Genomic DNA, 18,574 nt, shown 5'->3' with positions numbered 1-18,574 from the left:
GAGATCTCAACCATAGAATACGACCTGGACGGATGAAGTGTAAGAGTCCATCCGGCGTGTTATGTGACCGTCGTAGGCCACTGAAGCTCAAGGAAAAATTTTATAGGACGACAATAAGTCCAACGATGTTGTATGGCACAGAATGTTGGACGGTGAAGCATCAACACGTACACAAAATGGGTGTAGCGGAGATGAGGATGCTTCGTGGGATGTGTGGGCACACGAGAAAGGATAAGATTGGGCATGAGGATATCCGAGGTAAAGTAGGAGTAGCCGAAATTGAAGGAAAGATGAGAGAAAATCGGTTCCGGTGATTTGGACATGGGCAAAGAAGGCCGACTGACGCTCCGGTTCGAAGATGTGACTACGGGACAGAGGTTCAGGGCCGAAGGGGTAGAGGAAGACCTAGGAAAACTTTAGAAGAGACTCTAAGAAAAGACTTAGAGTACTTGGATCGAACGGAGGACATGACACAAAACCGAGCGCAATGGCGTTCTAGGATTCATATAGCCGACCCCACTTAGTGGGAAAAGGCTTTGTTGTTGTTGTTGTTGTTGTTATACATCAATAGAAAACTTGTTCCGTTTCGTTCGATCTCTAGAGAGAAAATCCCAGGTGCTGGGTTTTGTGAGCCTCTCCAGGGAGTGAGGGTTAGTTTCTCATTGGTCAGCTTGTTGTATCCAAGCTTCCCGCCCGGCAGCCAAGTGTCGGTCGGGTGATCGAAACTCTGCCATATGACAGCAGACGAATTCAAAGCATCTGATATGACAAAGTTGCCATTGTCAAGAAGCACTGCTGCTACTTCACTGGTAGAATTAGAAGCAACTGAGAGATCACGAGTTGTTGACCAAAGGGAAGATTTGGATTGGTCGAGCAGTATTAAGGTTCCGTTTGGGAAGAGTTGAAGGGAGGAAGAAAATGGATCGGAAACAGGGTGGTTTCTGTTGGCCACCCAAACAACAGTTTTTTGTAGTTTTTTGTACCAGATGCCTATGTAGTGGTTGTGGAAGTTACCTGGAGTGAAGAAACCAAGCTGGAATATGCCGCGTGGTGATGAGCTGATTGTTTGGTTGCCGGAAATAGATTGGCCTTGGGAGATGATGTTGCCAGACGCCGTCGACACATGGGCGGCTTTCAAGTTCAAGCATAACACAAAAACCACAACCGATGACATGTAACTGAGTTTGTTCCTGCTGCTATTCATCATATTCATCTCTTCATAAACTGCAAGAACCTCTATATCTCTCTCTAAGAGTAGGACTGAAGCTTTACTTTACCCCTCTCTCTCTCTCTCTCTCTCTCTCTCTCTCTCTCTCTCATATGTATTAATCTAATTACTGCTTACTTTTGGTCAATATGCTACGAATTGATTTTAAATATTAAATTAAGTATTACTAGAGACTATGTAGGGCTTAGTACGCCTATATTGGTTAGTGAGTTATCCGGATAATATATACGTCGGTTTACGTGTATGCGAAGTCATATTGTGATATATATATATATATATGTGTGTGTGTGTGTGTGTTTAGTTATTTTCTTGATAATATGAATGATAAAGGTTATGATCATGTGATTCTAAAATCCTATTAGAAGTATTCCATAGGATTTATATGCTTGCAATGATATGTATGCTAATGGTCATGAGAAGTTGATAGTGCAACTAATTTCGTTGAGTGATGGTCCGGAATCGTATCATTGTTTGGATTCCATTGAGTGATGGCCCGAAATCCCTTCTACTCCGCGATTCCGTTGAGTGATAGTTCGAAATCGTACCTTTGTTTGGATTCCGTTGAGTGATGGTTTGAAATCCCTTATACTCCGCGATTCCGTTAGTGATGGTCCGGAATCGTTTCCTGGTTTGGATTCCGTTGAGTGGTCCAAAGTCACATCACTTTACTTGTTGGTTTCTTAGATTTATTATCAGCTTCAGAGATGTAGGCTTGGCTTAACTGTGTCACTCTAGCCTTAGTTTTGTTTTAGTATATTTGTGAGCAATGGTTTTGATAATCTTGTGAATTGAATTAGAAAAGTTGTTGGACGTTTGGGTGACTCCTTCAGGATTTTCTATGATTCGATTATGATTTCATAAAGTATGAATTTAGAAGATATGGTTATAGTTGTTATTATTTTGGTCAAATTAGTTAATTAATGTGGCTAGAGAATTGTATTGAACTCCATCGATTCTTTGATATGATATATGTTTTGAATTGCGGTATCATGTTGCGACATACTGACTTATATAGAAGATGGAAGGGAAATCATGATTTTTATGTGTGTTTGTTATGTAACCCTGAGTCTAGTAATTTCATGCTTGTCAAGTTCTATTTATTGATTGAGAAATGTTATGCCCTTCGGCTTAAACGGACTGTGATATATGTCAATTATAGTCCATGATGAACTACGAATGACTTGATCCCTGTGTAGAGTACGTAGGCAGTTTAACGAGAAGGTTAGATGCAACCATAAAGTATACAAAAAATTATTATGCGATTCGATTCTTGAGTTATGCTTCGTTCATATCCTGGAGGCGGGATCTTTTGAGTATATGGTTACTTGGTGACGTCACGTGTCGATCCTAGACGTAGGTCTGGATCGGGGCGTGACATTGTTGGTAGAAACAAGTCAATGTGCTTTAGTTACATAAAGGACCGATTGTGGAAAAGGCTGCAGAGGTGGAAGGGTAAGCTACTTAGTGCGACAGGGAAAAAAAGTGTTAGTCAAGGCAGTCACATCACACAAGCAATCCCAACCTATACGATGAGTTTTTTTCTCCTACCAAAACATTTTTGCGAGGATTTAAACAAACTGATCGCATCTTTCTGCTTGGATGGTGATGAAGGTGAAAGGATAATGCATTGGTGCTCTTGGTAACGTCTTTGCATCCTAAAAAGTGAGAGAGGACTTGGGTTTCGAAACATTTTTTCCTTCAATTTGGGGATGTTAGCTAAACAGGGATGGAGGATCATTAACGAACCCCACTCGTTAGTAGCATAGATACTAAAAGCAAAATACTTTCCACAAAGATCATTCATGAAGGTAATGATAATGCACAATGCTTCTTACTGTTGGAAGAGTATATATATGCGGTGCGGAAGATTATCACCCTCGGGTTACGCTGGCAAGTGGGGAGTGGCTTTACCATCCGCATATGGGAGGACCCATGGCTACCCACCCTGTCATCCTTTCGGCCTTTCTCAATCGAACCAGATGGCTGCTCCCTAAAAACAATCGACGAGCTTATTGACCAATCTACAAAACGATGGAACATTGGGTTGCTTAGGCATCTTTTCTCAGTGGAGGAAGTAGATACTATTCGCTCAATCCCATTAAGCTGACGATCCCCACCGGATTCCCTAGTATGGCACTACGACAAAGGTGAAAAATTTATAGTTAGTAGTGCATATCACATTGTGAGGTCTTGGCTCTAACTTACAAATAACGGTGCATCATCCTCAGCCCAACCTTCGCCCGCTAGCACACTGTGGTCTAAGCTATGGAATGTAAACGTTCCACCTAAGGTCAAAATTTGTGTACGGAGACTTGGAAATAAGTGGTGCCCCACTCGTGCAAACCTGAATAAACGCCATATCATCACTGAGTTGGAATGCACTCGTTGCAATTCTTATGGTGAGATCACTATTCATTTGATGAAGAATTGCCCATATACAAAGTGTGCATGGATGCTGTTTGATATGGGAGTAATTATGAGGAATGTCCAACACCCATCTTTCCTTGATTGGATTACCAAAACTGCAGGACTTCTTCCCAAGTCCAGCTTTGACTTATTCCACATGACTTGTTGGGCATATGGGGGGCTAGAAATGGGAAGATGTGGAATAGGGAAGTAGATACCCCATATGTGTGTGTTGAAAGAGCTCGGCAATGGTGGATGGCCTTTGTTAAGGCTAAAACTACTCATGGCTTGACTGCAAGGGCCCTAAATAGATCCAAATGGATTCCTCCTCCTCCTGGACGACTCAAAATGAATATTGATAGGGCACGGAATGAAGTCAGTATGATGGTGGGATTCGGGGTAATTATTCGAGATGTATGATGGCGGGATTCGGGGCAGTTATTCGAGATGATATTGGAGGTTTTGTGAATGCATTTTGTGGCAGTACTGAGGATGTCTTATCTCTTCTGCAGGCGGAACTGGTGGCTTTTCGGGAGACTATGTATTGGGCAGTAAATGGGGGAATTTCAAACTTATCTTTTGAGATAGATTTACTTCAGATTATGGAGGCTTTGAAGAGTCCAACTCTAAACTTGTCCACAATTGGACAAGTGGTGGAGGAGATCAAAGCACTACTCCATCCAATCACTTAAGTTACTATTGCCCATACTTGCCGCAATACAAACTCTGTTGCTCATCGACTCGCACGGATTGGGCTCTCATTGACCCAACAATGTGAATGGAATGAGACTCCTCTAAGTGTTATTATGGACTTACTTGTAGAAGACTATGTACGGCATTGATTCAAAATTGTATGATGTAAAACTCTTTTGATGAAATGAAATCTACTATTGTATCTTTTCAAAAAAAAAAAAAAAAAAAAAGCATACACATACAACGGCCCAAATTACAAATAAAGTAAAACACTAATAGATGGACCCCCAAAACAAAAAACCCAACACAAAAGTTGAGCCCAAAAAAACAAACAGAAGCAAAACCCAGCCCAAAGGTTGAGTCCACAACAAACACATAGAAACAAAACCATAGCAACCTTATCACCGATCGTCTAGCACCAGAGATCTCAACAACAAGAACCCCAACATGAAGAAAAAAAAAGTCAGATCAACCTCGTAGAGCCACCAAAACATATGCCGCCACAAACTGAACCAAGAACAAGGAAGCACTCAAGATGACAGATCCCACGAGAAACATCGCCAACAAGGGCGAACATTGGGGAGGACCAACAAGGGTTCACAAAAGTGATGGTGTGAACACCCGAGTCAAAACTCTACACACCCTCCCATATATTCGTGACAAATCACGGTGAACATCAACAGTAGTTGAATGGAATTTGGTATGGTCAAATAGATGATGGAGCCAGATGAATAAAATGATGGAAGAGAATGAAAAAAGGAGGATGAAGGACACGTAGAGAATGGAGTTTGTAACCTTCTGGTAATGATGAGTTCATTTGAATACCTATTTTTCCTGTGAACTAGAGGTTATTGTTATTTTTTATTCTATTGGAGATTATTGTTAAGTTTTATTGTATTGTATATCAGATCTAATTTACCCATGAGTTCTAGTCGGTTCTACCGAATGCGACTTATGGATCTTAAACGTATCTAGACATCAAAGCGTAATATCTTTTATCATTTACACAATTAAAAGTTTAAAAGAACAATTGAAGTTAATGATGGGTCAACTCATATGAAGATGACGTGTTAATAAGAATACTCACAAAATAAAAAGTTCAAATACACACAAGTAATAACAAAATCATAGTTATTAACCAACTATTACAAATGTAGTATTATTTTGTATGTTTTCAATAACTTCTTACTCAAGTTATAAATTTCAACAGAAATGTGCATAATAACACTATAATTTGTTTTGCGTAATAGTAGAATTTCAAATGAGTGACTATTTTTCAGTGCTATTTTGCACAGGATATTTTTCCGAGGCATTGAATATCATATCATGGGCGTTTTCCATGCACAACTTCAGTTTTTGTGGATCTATGGTGCCTTTTTTCATTGTTAAGATAAGCCTCACCTTTCCCATATAACTTATATATATAACATGTCTATGCTATCATTAAGAAAACACACCTTATATATATATGTGTGTGTGAAAGTATGTTTATATAACTTTTAATTTTATATGCACCAAATTTTTAAAACAAAACGATGCATATTGTTTCCAAAACTTTTGAGACCCTGTCGCTTACCTGAGGTGATCCAACTACCATAAAGTATAATCCTTTTATTGGTTGGTTTGCCAAAGACATTTGTTCCACGGGCCCAATCATATTTGTGAATGCCATGCTCGAGTTCTTTAATGTTCTACGGATGTATCTTGATGCTGCCTGCACCACAAGTAGCATTCTAATTTTTAGATAAATGTTGTACATATGTAATATCGCATGCATTTTCTTAGGGCTCGTTTCGTGTACATAATTGGATGGATTAGATACTAAACTAAAGAAAACTTGTTCATTCTAGTTCCTCATAAAATAGTACGATTAGAAAGAATAAATTTTCTTCATATTCAAGAAATGGGACCGCAGCGATCCACGAGACTAAATGTGATCTTAGGGGGAGCAGCACCACCACCACAAGGCTCCACCATGGCAACCACCGAGGTGGCCACCATGGCAATCACCCGCGGCGAGGTCTATGGCTCCACCACTACAGCCCAAGCCATGCTATCCAAGGCCCACACCACCAAAGCCACGACCCGAACCATGTCGCTCCATGCCCAACATGAGCCCAATGTGTTTCCAATTCGAGCCCAAGCATCGCATTCGCATGCACCACGCATTGAGCAGCCTGATCCCGTGACCCAACCTACTTCCGTAATCCAACCTGCTTCTGCAGCCCAACCTGCTCCCGCGACCCAGCCTACTCTCATAATCCAGCTTTCTCCTATAGCCCTGCCTACTCCCGCAGACCTACCTCCCATGGTTTCCTAAGTAGCTCATGTTGGCCCGAGAATATCTCAACTATCCGGAGCAACCATCAAGCCAGGGGCATTTTCACCATATTTCTCCGCGGATTTGACATTTCCCAATTCAAATCTTGCACTCGAAGTCTACCACACTTCCATTGCTCAATGAGACACATTCCTTCCAAGCTCTTCCAATCCAAATGGCGAACAACATTTGTCTCGACAAGTCATAGAGTTGACGAGCGCCCTTGCACAACAGACAACCTTGGTGAATCAACTCTTGCAACGCACCGAGATCCAACGTGCCCTAGACGAGGTGTCCCTAAGTAGGACAAGGGCAGATGAACCTCTCTACCAGCGTCCCAGCAAACAGCCTATCAACCAGCCACGATCTGAACGTTTTGGTAGTTTACGCTCCCACTTAGGTCCTTGGGATAGTGTATACTCTTGTCTTAGCGCGCGGAGGAGCGTGCATTCCTAATCAAGCCCACGGGCAAGCATACATTCACGGTTGAAGTCACACTCCGATTATCAACATGGACAACCTTCCAGGCGAAATGTTCATTCATAACTAGGCTCGCAAGGAGCATTCTCTACCTCACATCGGAGTAGACATCACGGCAGACAGAGAGAAGCAGTCACTTAATCCGACTCAAGTTCAACCAGCAGCCTGTGAACAGCCCATTCGCTTGCCAGATACATGCCACATGCACCGCAGCTGCGACATGGAGGAGTCGAGCATAGGGAAGAGCGGCCCAAACCCATAGGTCACGATCGGGGGCAGTCGAAAATTCCATTACCCCAGCAGAGGCAAATTCAAGAAGAAGTTGATAGGCTCCTAACTGAACGACTATGCAATTTCCAACGAAACAAGGCTGCTGACGATGTGCTTTGACGAGACATGACCAACATAAGCATGTCACCATTCACGAATGAGATCGAGTGGATAGATCCACCTCACGGGTTCACTACGCCTCACTTTATTCCGTACAAAGGAGACGAAGATCCGGATCGACATCTCAAGTATTACTGCAATACCATGATCCTCTATAGGAACAACGATGCGCTTATGTGCAAAATTTTTGCCACAACTCTACAAGACGAAGCACAAGACTGGTTTCACACTCTACTGCCGCAGTCGATCCAGAGTTTTAACGAACTTTCCTTTGTTTTCACTAAGGAGTATTCGTCTAACCGCTCAATCGAAAGGACATCCAACCATCTCTTCAGCATCGTAAAAGACCATTGGGAGACAATTTGTGACTATGTCAAAAGGTTCAAAGTGGAGAAGGCCAAGATTGTTGGCTGCAACAAAGACATAGCAACGGCAGCATTCAGAAATAGGCTTCCCACCGAACATCCTTTATTCAGAAAATTAATCATGGGAGAAGAATTAACCCTAGCAACTTCGTATGCTTTGGCAGAAAAGCATGCATTATGGAATGAGGCCAAGTAGTCTAACAAAAACGAGTTGGAAAAGAAGCACATGGAACATTCCCTGACCAGAGAAGACTCAGCGCTTGAAACATTCACCAAGTTCACAGTTTCAATCGGCCAAATTCTCCACAAGCTCAAGAATGAACCTTGGTTCGAACTGCCGCCACCCATGAAAGGCGATCTTATGAGGCTAGATTATACAAAATATTGCATATTCCATCAAGGACCAGGCCACACTACCAACGGATGCCTGAAGTGGAAACAGTACCTTGAGAAGCTGACAAATGATGGCCGATGTGACGAGTATCTTGACAGGTCAACAAAACGGCCTACACAAGCAGGGGAAGTTCCAAATAAGTTCGAAGACTCAAGCAACTCGACGAACAAGGCTTCACAAGCCGAATACTATCCAGTTTGTTATGCAGTTTCTACCTTCCAGCATAGTTGATTTATTTCTTTATTCTCAATGAAGATTCAAGAAGTTATTCATTAGTCTGGCTCAACTGCTATCCACAACAACTGCTCAAAACCCTTTATGGGTCTGCTCTCCAGTGTGAGAGGTTAAACTAATTGCTCTTCAGTGCGATAGGGTAAACTAATTGCTCTCTAGTGCGAGAGGGTAAACCAATTCCCCGACACCCATATGGGTCTGCTCTCCAATGCAAGAGATTAAACTAATTTCTTTCCAGTGCGAGAGGGTAAACCAATTCCCCGACACCCAAAAGGGTCTGTTCTCCAGTATGAGAGGGTAAACTAATTGCTCTCCAGTGTGATAGGGTAAACCAATTCCCCGACACCCAAATGGGTCTACTCTCCAGCGCAAGAGGTTAAACTAATTGCTCTCCAGTGGGAGAGGGTAAACCAATTGCTCTCAAGTACGAGAGTGTAAACTGATTGCTCTCTAGTGCGAGAGGGTAAACTAAATCCCTGACACCCATCTGGGTAAGCTCTCCAATGTGAGAATGCCACATAGTTCAAAAGATCGAATGCTTAAATATCACTTAAATAACAAATGGTTAGGGAGTAGCAGCCACTTTTACACTTAATAATTCGCTCATCTGACACTTCATCTTCAGCTACTCCGATCTTGGCAGCTTCATCCTTGACTGCTCCATCTACGGCAGCTAAGAAATCAAACTCAAGCAGTTTCCTCATTTTTGGCAAGCAGCCCAGACGTGGCAGCCCAAACCGTTGTCCATGCCATGCCACTTTCTCGGCCCATGCCAAGCCAATCCTTGGCTTCAATCAAGCCGAGCAACACAAACAATGGCCCCTACCATACCACCTCCTTGGCCCATGCCAAGCCGACTCCTAGCTCCTGCCAACCGATGTGCCGCACCGCCTCGACGGTTGCCCCGTGGCAGCACCTCCCAAGAAGAAGATAAGGAGAATTAAGTTTTCCTTACATCGGTGCGGCGTGGAGAAGACAAAGAAAGCAACGAAATACGGTTCTTTACACGGACAAGATGTAAAAGATTGCTAGAGGAGGGGGAAGAAATATCCTCTAAGCTTTCTTTCTCTTGTAGGGTAGAATAAATCGCTCTCCAAAGTTGATTTAACAACCCACTTAAGGTGGACTTAAATAGGTTTTGAGAGAAATTTATTTCCCTTTCCTAGAATGATCTAATTTCACATTAAAGAGGGAATCTACATTAAAATAGGAAGCATTCCTAAGTTTCCTAGAGCAAGAAGATCTCTACACCTGCTGCCCTTTCCTACGAGCAGCCCAGCAGGTGTGAGGGCATTTGTGGAGCCAAAAATAATCACAAGGCAACACGTGGATTTTTTAGTAAAAGATGACAAAACTACCCTTGAGGCACACCGGGATTCCTACACGCGAACAGCTCAAAAATGCTCCAAAGAGGTAACAATTCAATATTCGTCTCATCAAATTTCCTTTTTTGCAAAGTAACCTCCAAAATAATATTAATTGGTAAATTAATAGATTAATTACCCAATTAATCCATTAATTACCTATTAAATTATACAATTTAACCTAAAAATTGTTAAAGGGCCGGTCACTTCCTTTTCATCCTCACCTTTCTCACTTTTCTCCATTTTATTACCCTATTTATACAAATAAATAATTTTGTAACCTCCCATTTACTTCTTTCATACTTAATTAGCCAATAAATTGGCTAATTAAGCCAAAACCATAACCACAAAATCCCTTGAAAAACCAGCCACTCCTAGCCCTATAAATAGGCTCCTATTTTCACCAAACACTCATTCCAACACTTTGGCAAAAATCCAAAAAAACTCTCCAAATATTTTTCTCTCTAAATTCTAACTTTGGCAACGGAGGTTCTTCGGCCAAAGCTCCCTCATTCATCGTGGGTGCGTGAGGCTCTTGGCCTTGATCTAATGTGTTAATTGTTTTGTAGGTACAATTTTGTCCAAGAAGAAGAAAGCGGAAATTTGCATCCACACGTGGAGACGAACAAGATTAATGTGCTGGACCTTTCCAAGAGTCCTCACTTCTGTAAGAAATTGCTTATCTGCTTGCTTTGGACAGTTAAGCCTCTTCACTGCGATGGCGGTATAACTCTTCAGTGTCCCTCTGAAAACAGCACCAAAGCCTCCTTCCCCAAGTTTTTCAGTGAAGTTCTTGGTTGCGTTTCTTAGAACCCGGTACTTGAACATTGTCAAAGAGCCTTCATCTGCCTCAGACCTTTCCCCAGAACCGGAACATTCATTCTTGGCAATTACCATAATAACCAGTAAAACACCACACAAACCTCCAAGTACTCCAATGACAATCCAAAAGGTTTTATTCTCTCTCTTCGCCTTTGGTTCCTCTGATGCTGCAACCCGAAGATGCAACTCTTTGCCGACTGTCTCATCAGATGTAAGTTGTTTTACATTGAACAAATCCCCTTTCCAAACCAAACACCCACTGTCATAAGCAAACGCTGTACACAACAATCACTCAAGCACGCCGATCTACACTCATCGATGTTCTTACCTGCTAAAGTCTCGGGATTCTCAGGGAAGCGCAAATCGGGTATCACCACAAATGTGTCATTTCCTCCACTGCCTGCACTGCATTCTAAAAGGGTTTTCCTCACGCACCCTTCCGTGTGATCCTCCAAGTCCCAGTCTTTTGGAGCTCGCGGTTCAAACCCTTCCAAGCATACACAAAGAGGCACTTGTTGCTGGTTGCAAATACTAGAAGCACCGCAGAATCTATATACCTCGCAATGTTCGGAGGGTTGCAACCAAAATGAAGTCCACTGATTATAGTCCTTCCCCCACTTGTAGGCCCTGAACTGCCCGGAGATATCAAGCATGTACCGGATAAAGATGTCGGGGAAAACAGCATCATAAGAAACATAACTCCCAAATTCATCGGAATTATAGCTGGCATTCGTGACCAAATAATTCAACTGAATTTCCGGAACATACTCAAAAATCTTGCCTGTCCAAGGCCCGCTGGTCCAATACATTGTTGAATTATGGCCAAAACAAGCCATCACCTTTCGGCTAATAAAGAAACCAAAAGAAAAAAAAAGGTGAAAGACAAAATAATGAGAAAACATCATGATGAGGAGGCATCATGATGATGTTTTTTTTTTGTGGTTTTTTTATTACCATAATTATTGTTGTTGTTTCGGGTAGAAGAGAAGAAAGGGTGAGCTATTTTTTCAGATTAGAGCAGAAGAGAGAAGAGTGAGCTGTCGAGAGCAGGAGAGTTGCAGAGAGCCCAAACAGAAAAAAGAAGCTGCTGCTTCATTTAGTTAGTAATCATTCACCAAAATAGTTGTTGTAATAGCTTTGAGCTATATGTATAGAGAAGAAATTATTTATTATATTTCTTTCTCTATTTGTTTATGTAGTGTGTGAGAGCTATTGGGTGTATTGGGTTATTTGGGTTGTGAGATTGCCAACACTTTGTAAACTCCCATTTGGTTGATAGTGGATTATTGGGTGAGCTCCTACTGCTCCGAGGACGTACTCCAGTTACACTGACTGTTGAGGAACCTCGTTAAAATCTTGGTGTTCTTTAATATTTTGTTCTTGCATTTCATTTGGTAAATTTCCTGTGGGTTAGCTTGAGTTGGTTCAAATGGGTTTGGTGCTATCCTAGCACAACAATTGGTATCAGAGCACTAGTTGCTCTTGGGTACTGTCTAGTTGCCAAAGATGTCAGATGGGCAAGATGAAAATCCTTTTGGAAGCAGCTCCGGGTTTGCAAGAACTACGGTGCAAAATGCAAAGTTCGAAGTGGAAAAGTTTGATGGCACAAACAACTTTGGGATGTGGCAATGTGAGGTCAAAGATGTGTTGGCTCAACAAGATCTACTTACCGCTTTGGGAGAGAAGTCAGAAGTTATGTCGAAGCCGAAATGGGAGAAATTAAATTTGTGGGCTTGCTCTTCAATTCGGTTGTGCCTTGCAAAAACTCAGAAGTATTTTGTGATGCGGGAGACGGTAGCAAGTGTGTTGTGGAAAAAATTGGAAGACAAGTATATGACGAAGAGTGCAGAGAACCGGCTACACTTGAAGAAAAAGCTCTACCGCTTCCAATACAAAGAAGGTACAAAAATGATTAGACACATGATGCTTTTAATAAGTTGATTGCCGACTTGTTAAATTTAGATGAGGATATTAAGGATGAAGATAAGACCTTAATATTGTTGAATTCCTTGCCGGACTCTTATGAGCATTTTGTTACCACTATTATGCATGGTAAAGAAACTGTGAAATTTGAAGATGTGTCAAATGCCTTGATGAATTATGAAATGAGGCATAGAGATAAAAATCATGATAGTACCTCTGAAGCTTTTTTTGTTAGAGGTAGATCATCTGAGAGGAGGTCATCTTCTAGTAGGAAAAAATCACAGTCTCGACCTAGAGGAAACTCTAAAGGTAGAAAACCTTTGGAAAGAGATGAATGTGCCTTTTGTCGTAATAAAGGCCATTGGAAGAAAGATTGTCCTAAATTGAAGACCAAAGGCAAAGAAAGTTCTGAAGCTAATGTTGCTGAGGTTGAAACAGATTTTTCTGATTTTGCTTTAACCACTTCCTCATCATTTGATTGTGCTACTAAGTGGGTATTGGATACGGGTTGTACTCATCATATGACTCCTCACAAGGATTGGTTTTCAAGCTTGAAAGAGTTTGATGGTGGCGTTGTGTTCATGGGAGATGACAATCCTTGCACAATAAAAGGGATTGGTACAGTTCGTTTGAAGTTGCATGATGGCATGGTTAAAGAGTTGACAGGTGTTCGGTATGTACCGAATTTGAAGAAAAATCTTATTTCTTTGGGTACTTTGGAATCTAAGGGTTTCAGGTTTCATTCAAATGGACAGACTTTGAAAGTTACTTATGGTGCACTTGTTGTGATGAAAGCTCCTAGATGTGGCCATTTGTATTTATTGCAGGGGAGTACTGTGACAGGTGAAGCATCTGTAGTCTCAGAAAATATGGGCACATCTGATTCAGATACTACTAGACTGTGGCATATGAGATTAGGCCATGCCGGTGAGAAAGCTCTACAAGGGCTTGTGAAACAAGGTCTTCTAAAAGGTGCCACGACTTGTAAGCTTGATTTCTGCGAGCATTGTGTCTTAGGGAAGCAAACTAGAGTGAAGTTTGGTACTGCTGTACATCAGACGAAGGGCATTCTTGATTATGTGCATTCGGATGTTTGGGGTCCTACAAAGACTCCCTCTTTGAGTGGTAGACATTGGTTCGTGACCTTTGTTGATGATTATTCAAGAAGGTCTTGGGTCTACATTATGAAGCACAAGAGTGAGGTGTTAAGCATTTTCTTGGGTTGGAAGAAAATGGTTGAGAACCAGATTGGGAGAAAGATTAAGATTTTGAGATCGGATAATGGTGGTGAATACACATCCGATCCTTTCTTTAAAGTTTGCAAAGAGGAAGGAATTGTGAGACATTTCAGTGTTCGGGGAACTCCACAACAAAATGGAGTTGCAGAAAGATTGAATCGAACCTTGCTTGAGAAGGTTAGATGTATGTTGTCTCAGTCGAGTTTAAGCAAGTCATTTTGGGCAGAAGCAGTTAATTATGCATGTCACATCATCAACCGATTACCCTCAGCTGCTGTTCAGGGTAAGACACCAATGGAGGTATGGACTGGAAAACCTTCTTCTGATTATGACTATATCCGTATTTTTGGTTCACCTGCTTATTTTCATGTGACTGAAAATAAACTTGATGCTAGAGCCAAAAAGGCTATCTTTCTTGGTTTTAGTAGTGGTGTCAAAGGTTACAGGTTGTGGTGTCCAGAGATGAAAAAACTTGTAATCAGCAGAGATGTGACATTTGATGAAGAAAGTATGTTCAAAGACTCTGAGAAGAATGTGAAAGATGTCCAACAGGTGGAGCTTGAGAAAGTTGCCTCTGGTACTTCAAATCCTATTTCCGCTGATGTCGAAGCCACTACAAGTGAAGAAGTTGGAGACCATGAGGATGTTGAAGAAGTTGAACTTGAAGATTCTATTCAAGTTGAAGAGCAAGTTTCACCTCAAGAGTCTATTGCCAAAAACTGAGGAAAGAGACAAATTACCAAGCCAGCTCGGTATAGTGACTATGTTTCTTTTGCTCTTCCTATTATCACTGATGAGATTCCATCCAATTTCGAGAAAGCCATTGAGAGTGAGGAGAAGAAGAGGTGGTGCAATGCCATGGGTGATGAGATGAATTCTCTCTTGAAGAACAAGACTTGGGAGTTGGCTAAATTGCCTAAAGACAAGAAAGCTATCGGTTGCAAATGGGTGTATGCCAAGAAGGAAGATGCTGATGAGAAAAGCAATGTGAGATTTAAAGCAAGATTAGTTGCTAAAGGGTATGCACAAAAGGAGGGCATTGACTACAATGAAATATTTTCTCCGGTTGTGAAGCACTCCTCAATTCGTATTATGTTAGCTCTTGTTGCACAATATGATCTTGAGCTTGTGCAACTCGATGTGAAGACGGCTTTCCTACATGGTGATTTGAATGAAGAGATCTATATGTGTCAACCGGATGGGTATATAGTGAAAGGGAAGGAAAATTTGTTTTGCAAATTGAAGAACTCACTTTATGGCTTGAAGCAATCTCCAAGGCAATGGTATTTGAGGTTTGATAAATTTATGAGAGGCCAAAATTATTCTAGAAGTCAATATGATCATTGTGTGTACTTCAAGAAGTTGCAAGATGGGTTTTTCATTTATTTGTTGATATATGTTGATGATATGTTGATTGCCTCAAAGAATGTTGAAGAGATTGAAAAATTGAAGAAGCAAATGAAGAATGAGTTTGAGATGAAGGATCTTGGTAAAGCGAAGAAGATCCTTGGCATGGAGATCACTAGAGATAGAGAGAAGGGTTTGGTCAGTTTGAATCAAAGACAATACCTTGAGAAATTGATTCGGAAGTTTGGAGTTCATGATTCAACCAAACCGGTTAGTACCCCTTTGGCTCCTCATTTTAAATTGAGTTCTCTACAGTATCCTAAAAATGATAAAGAGAAGCTGCAAATGAAAAATATACCATATGCAAATTTGGTTGGTAGTTTGATGTATGCAATGGTATGCTCTAGACCGGATATTGCTCATGCAGTTGGCATGGTGAGTCGATATATGTATAATCCAGGTAAAGAGCATTGACAAGCAGCTAAGTGGATATTGAGGTATCTCCATGGTACTCGAGATGTTGGTTTATGCTTTGAGATAGATGACTCTGGTATTGGTCATTTTGCAGTTGGTTATGTTGATTCAGATTATGCAGGTGATCTGGATGGAAGGAAGTCTACTACAGGCTATGTGTTTACTATGGCTAAAGGACCAGTTTGTTGGAGGTCCATTTTGCAGTCGTCTGTTGCCTTGTCTACTACAGAGGCTGAATATATGGCAGTTGCTGAAGCTATAAAGGAGACCATTTGGATACATGGGCTGATTAAAGATTTGGGGGTTGATCAGAAGCAGGTGGAGGTACATTGTGATAGTCAGAGTGCCATTTATTTGGCTAAGTATCAGGTTCATCATGCGAGGACCAAGCACATAGATGTGCGTTATTACTTTGTTCGTGAAATTGTTGGTGAAGGGGAAATCATTCTCCATAAGATTCCAACTAAAGACAACCCCGCTGATATGTTGACTAAGGTTGTTGGTGTAGCCAAGTTTGTTCACTGTTTGAACTTGGCTCACATTATGCCTATATAAAGAAGGCGTTGAGCAGTAGGAGTTTTTTGAAGCATTTGGCTCGGCATGAGTTGTTCTTTTGCTAGTGTTTGGGAGTGATTTTTTGGGTCAATTGTGTTGGTTGGCTTATCATGGCGTTTTCGGAATTTGGCCAAGGTGGAGATTGTTGAATTATGGCCAAAACAAGCCATCACCTTTCGGCTAATAAAGAAACCAAAAGAAAAAAAAGGTGAAAGACAAAATAATGAGAAAACATCATGATGAGGAGGCATCATGATGATGTTTTTTTTTTTTTGTGGTTTTTTTATTACCATAATTATTGTTGTTGTTTCGGGTAGAAGAGAAGAAAGGGTGAGCTATTTTTTCAGATTAGAGCAGAAGAGAGAAGAGTGAGCTGTCGAGAGCAGGAGAGTTGCAGAGAGCCCAAACAGAAAAAAGAAGCTGCTGCTTCATTTGGTTAGTAATCATTCACCAAAGTAGTTGTTGTAATAGCTTTGAGCTATATGTATAGAGAAGAAATTATTTATTATATTTCTTTCTCTATTTGTTTATGTGGTATGTGAGAGCTATTGGGTGTTTTGGGTTATTTGGGTTGTGAGATTGCCAACACTTTGTAAACTCCCATTTGGTTGATAGTGGATTATTGGGTGAGCTCCTACTGCTCCGAGGACGTACTCTTGTTACACTGACTGTTGAGGAACCTCATTAAAATCTTGGTGTTCTTTAATATTTTGTTCTTGCATTTCATTTGGTAAATTTCCTGTGGGTTCGCTTGAGTTGGTTCAAATGGGTTTGGTGCTATCCTAGCACAACATACATTTTAGTCCCATGATACATCAATAGAAAACTTGTTCCGTTTCGTTCGATCTCTAGAGAGAAAATCCCAGGTGCTGGGTTTTGTGAGCTTCTCCAGGGAGTGAGGGTTCCCGGTCAGCTTGTTGTATCCAAGCTTCCCGCCCCGCAGCCAAGTGTCGGTCGGGTGATCGAAACTCTGCCATATGACAGCAGACGAATTCAAAGCATCTGTTCTGACAAAGTTGCCATTGTCAAGGAGCATTGCTGCTACTTCACTGGTAGAATTAGAAGAAACTGAGGGATCACGAGATGTTGACCAAATGGAAGATTTGGATTGGTCGAGCAGTATTAAGGTTCCGTTTGGGAAGAGTTGAAGGGAGGAAGAAAATGGATCGGAAACAGGGTGGTTTCTGTTGCCACCCAAACAACGGTTTTTTGTAGTTTTTTGTACCAGATGCCTATGTAGTGGTTGTGGGAGTTACCTGGAGTGAAGAAACCAAGCTGGAATATGCCGCGTGGTGATGAGCTGATTGTTTGGTTGCCGGAAATAGAATGGCCTTGGGAGATGATGTTGCCAGACGCCGTCGACACATGGGCGGCTTTCAAGTTCAAGCATAACACAAGAACCACAACTGATGACATGTAACTGAGTTTGTTCCTGCTGCTATTCATCATATTCATCTCTTCATAAACTGCAAGAACCTCTATGTCTCTCTCTAAGAGTAGGACTGAAGCTTTACTTTACCCCTCTCTCTCTCTCTCAAATGTTCTAGCCACCTTTTTGTTATAAAAACTCAGGAGAGGGATAGATATTTGTTCTCTCGGACATTGCTGTGTTGTGTTACAATATGGACTAGTTTTGTGGTCAACCGTTTTTCAAAGACAAGATCCCTATATTCTCACAATGTTAGGTTACCGTCCAGGATGAAGGGTGGTGATTGATTCCACCGCCCACCCCCAACCATTCTTTTGTCTACATCTGAAATTAAAAAAGGAAAAGAAGAAGAAAAGATGCAGATGCTCTCCCCATTTTCCATCCCATTTCTTTCTTCACCTTTTGTTTTTTACTTTTTTTGGTCTCCTCCTCCAACGCAGAATAGGAGCAAGGTGAACGATGGGATGTGATTAAAAGGCTCCTAATTGATGGAGCAGTTCAACTCATCTTGTCTTTAGTGGATACATTTATTCCTTATCTTCCACTATTATTTGGAGTTTTCTTATCTTATAACTTAGGTTTTCTTTTTTTGGTTAGGAATGATATGTACAAGAAATCTTAAAAAAAGTGGTGAAATTAAATATAATTTATATTGTAAGTGGTTCATAGTTCAATTGGTTAAGTGCATTCGCTCATGCATGCAGTCGACGTTTCATGTTTGAATCTCATTTCCGTAGTTTAAATAAATTTAATGTAAATTATCCTCTCATTTGTTAACAAAAAAACTATGGGATGTGATGGATCAAGATCCTTTCTTGAGTTTAGGAGGCTGGGCATCATCCATCGGACAATTGAAATTTGATTCAATGACTACAAGCAGGGGACCCTATTAGCTTTATAATAAAATCGTCA

At 41.2% G+C, this 18,574-nt stretch overlaps 1 protein-coding gene and 1 long non-coding RNA gene across 2 annotated transcripts; both read right to left on the bottom strand.

Annotated features, from left to right (window-relative positions):
* Positions 1-520: 520 nt before the first annotated feature.
* On the bottom strand, positions 521-1,213 carry LOC139193454 (G-type lectin S-receptor-like serine/threonine-protein kinase At2g19130). The gene has a single exon (XM_070816479.1). It carries the CDS (start codon positions 1,211-1,213, stop codon positions 521-523), a length of 693 nt encoding a protein of 230 aa, XP_070672580.1.
* Positions 1,214-5,936: 4,723 nt separating this feature from the next.
* On the bottom strand, positions 5,937-17,629 carry LOC139193873 (uncharacterized). Its single transcript, XR_011578394.1, has 2 exons — positions 17,490-17,629; positions 5,937-6,041 (listed from the first exon to the last, which is right to left on the bottom strand). It is a non-coding gene; the product is annotated as an uncharacterized lncRNA (long non-coding RNA).
* Positions 17,630-18,574: the final 945 nt, after the last annotated feature.

Source organism: Malus domestica, chromosome 17 (genome assembly GCF_042453785.1).
Source record: "Malus domestica chromosome 17, GDT2T_hap1".
Classification (NCBI taxonomy): Eukaryota; Viridiplantae; Streptophyta; class Magnoliopsida; order Rosales; family Rosaceae; genus Malus; species Malus domestica.
The sequence above is the reverse complement of the archived record's forward strand: the minus strand, read 5'-3'. Positions and strand labels throughout refer to the sequence as shown.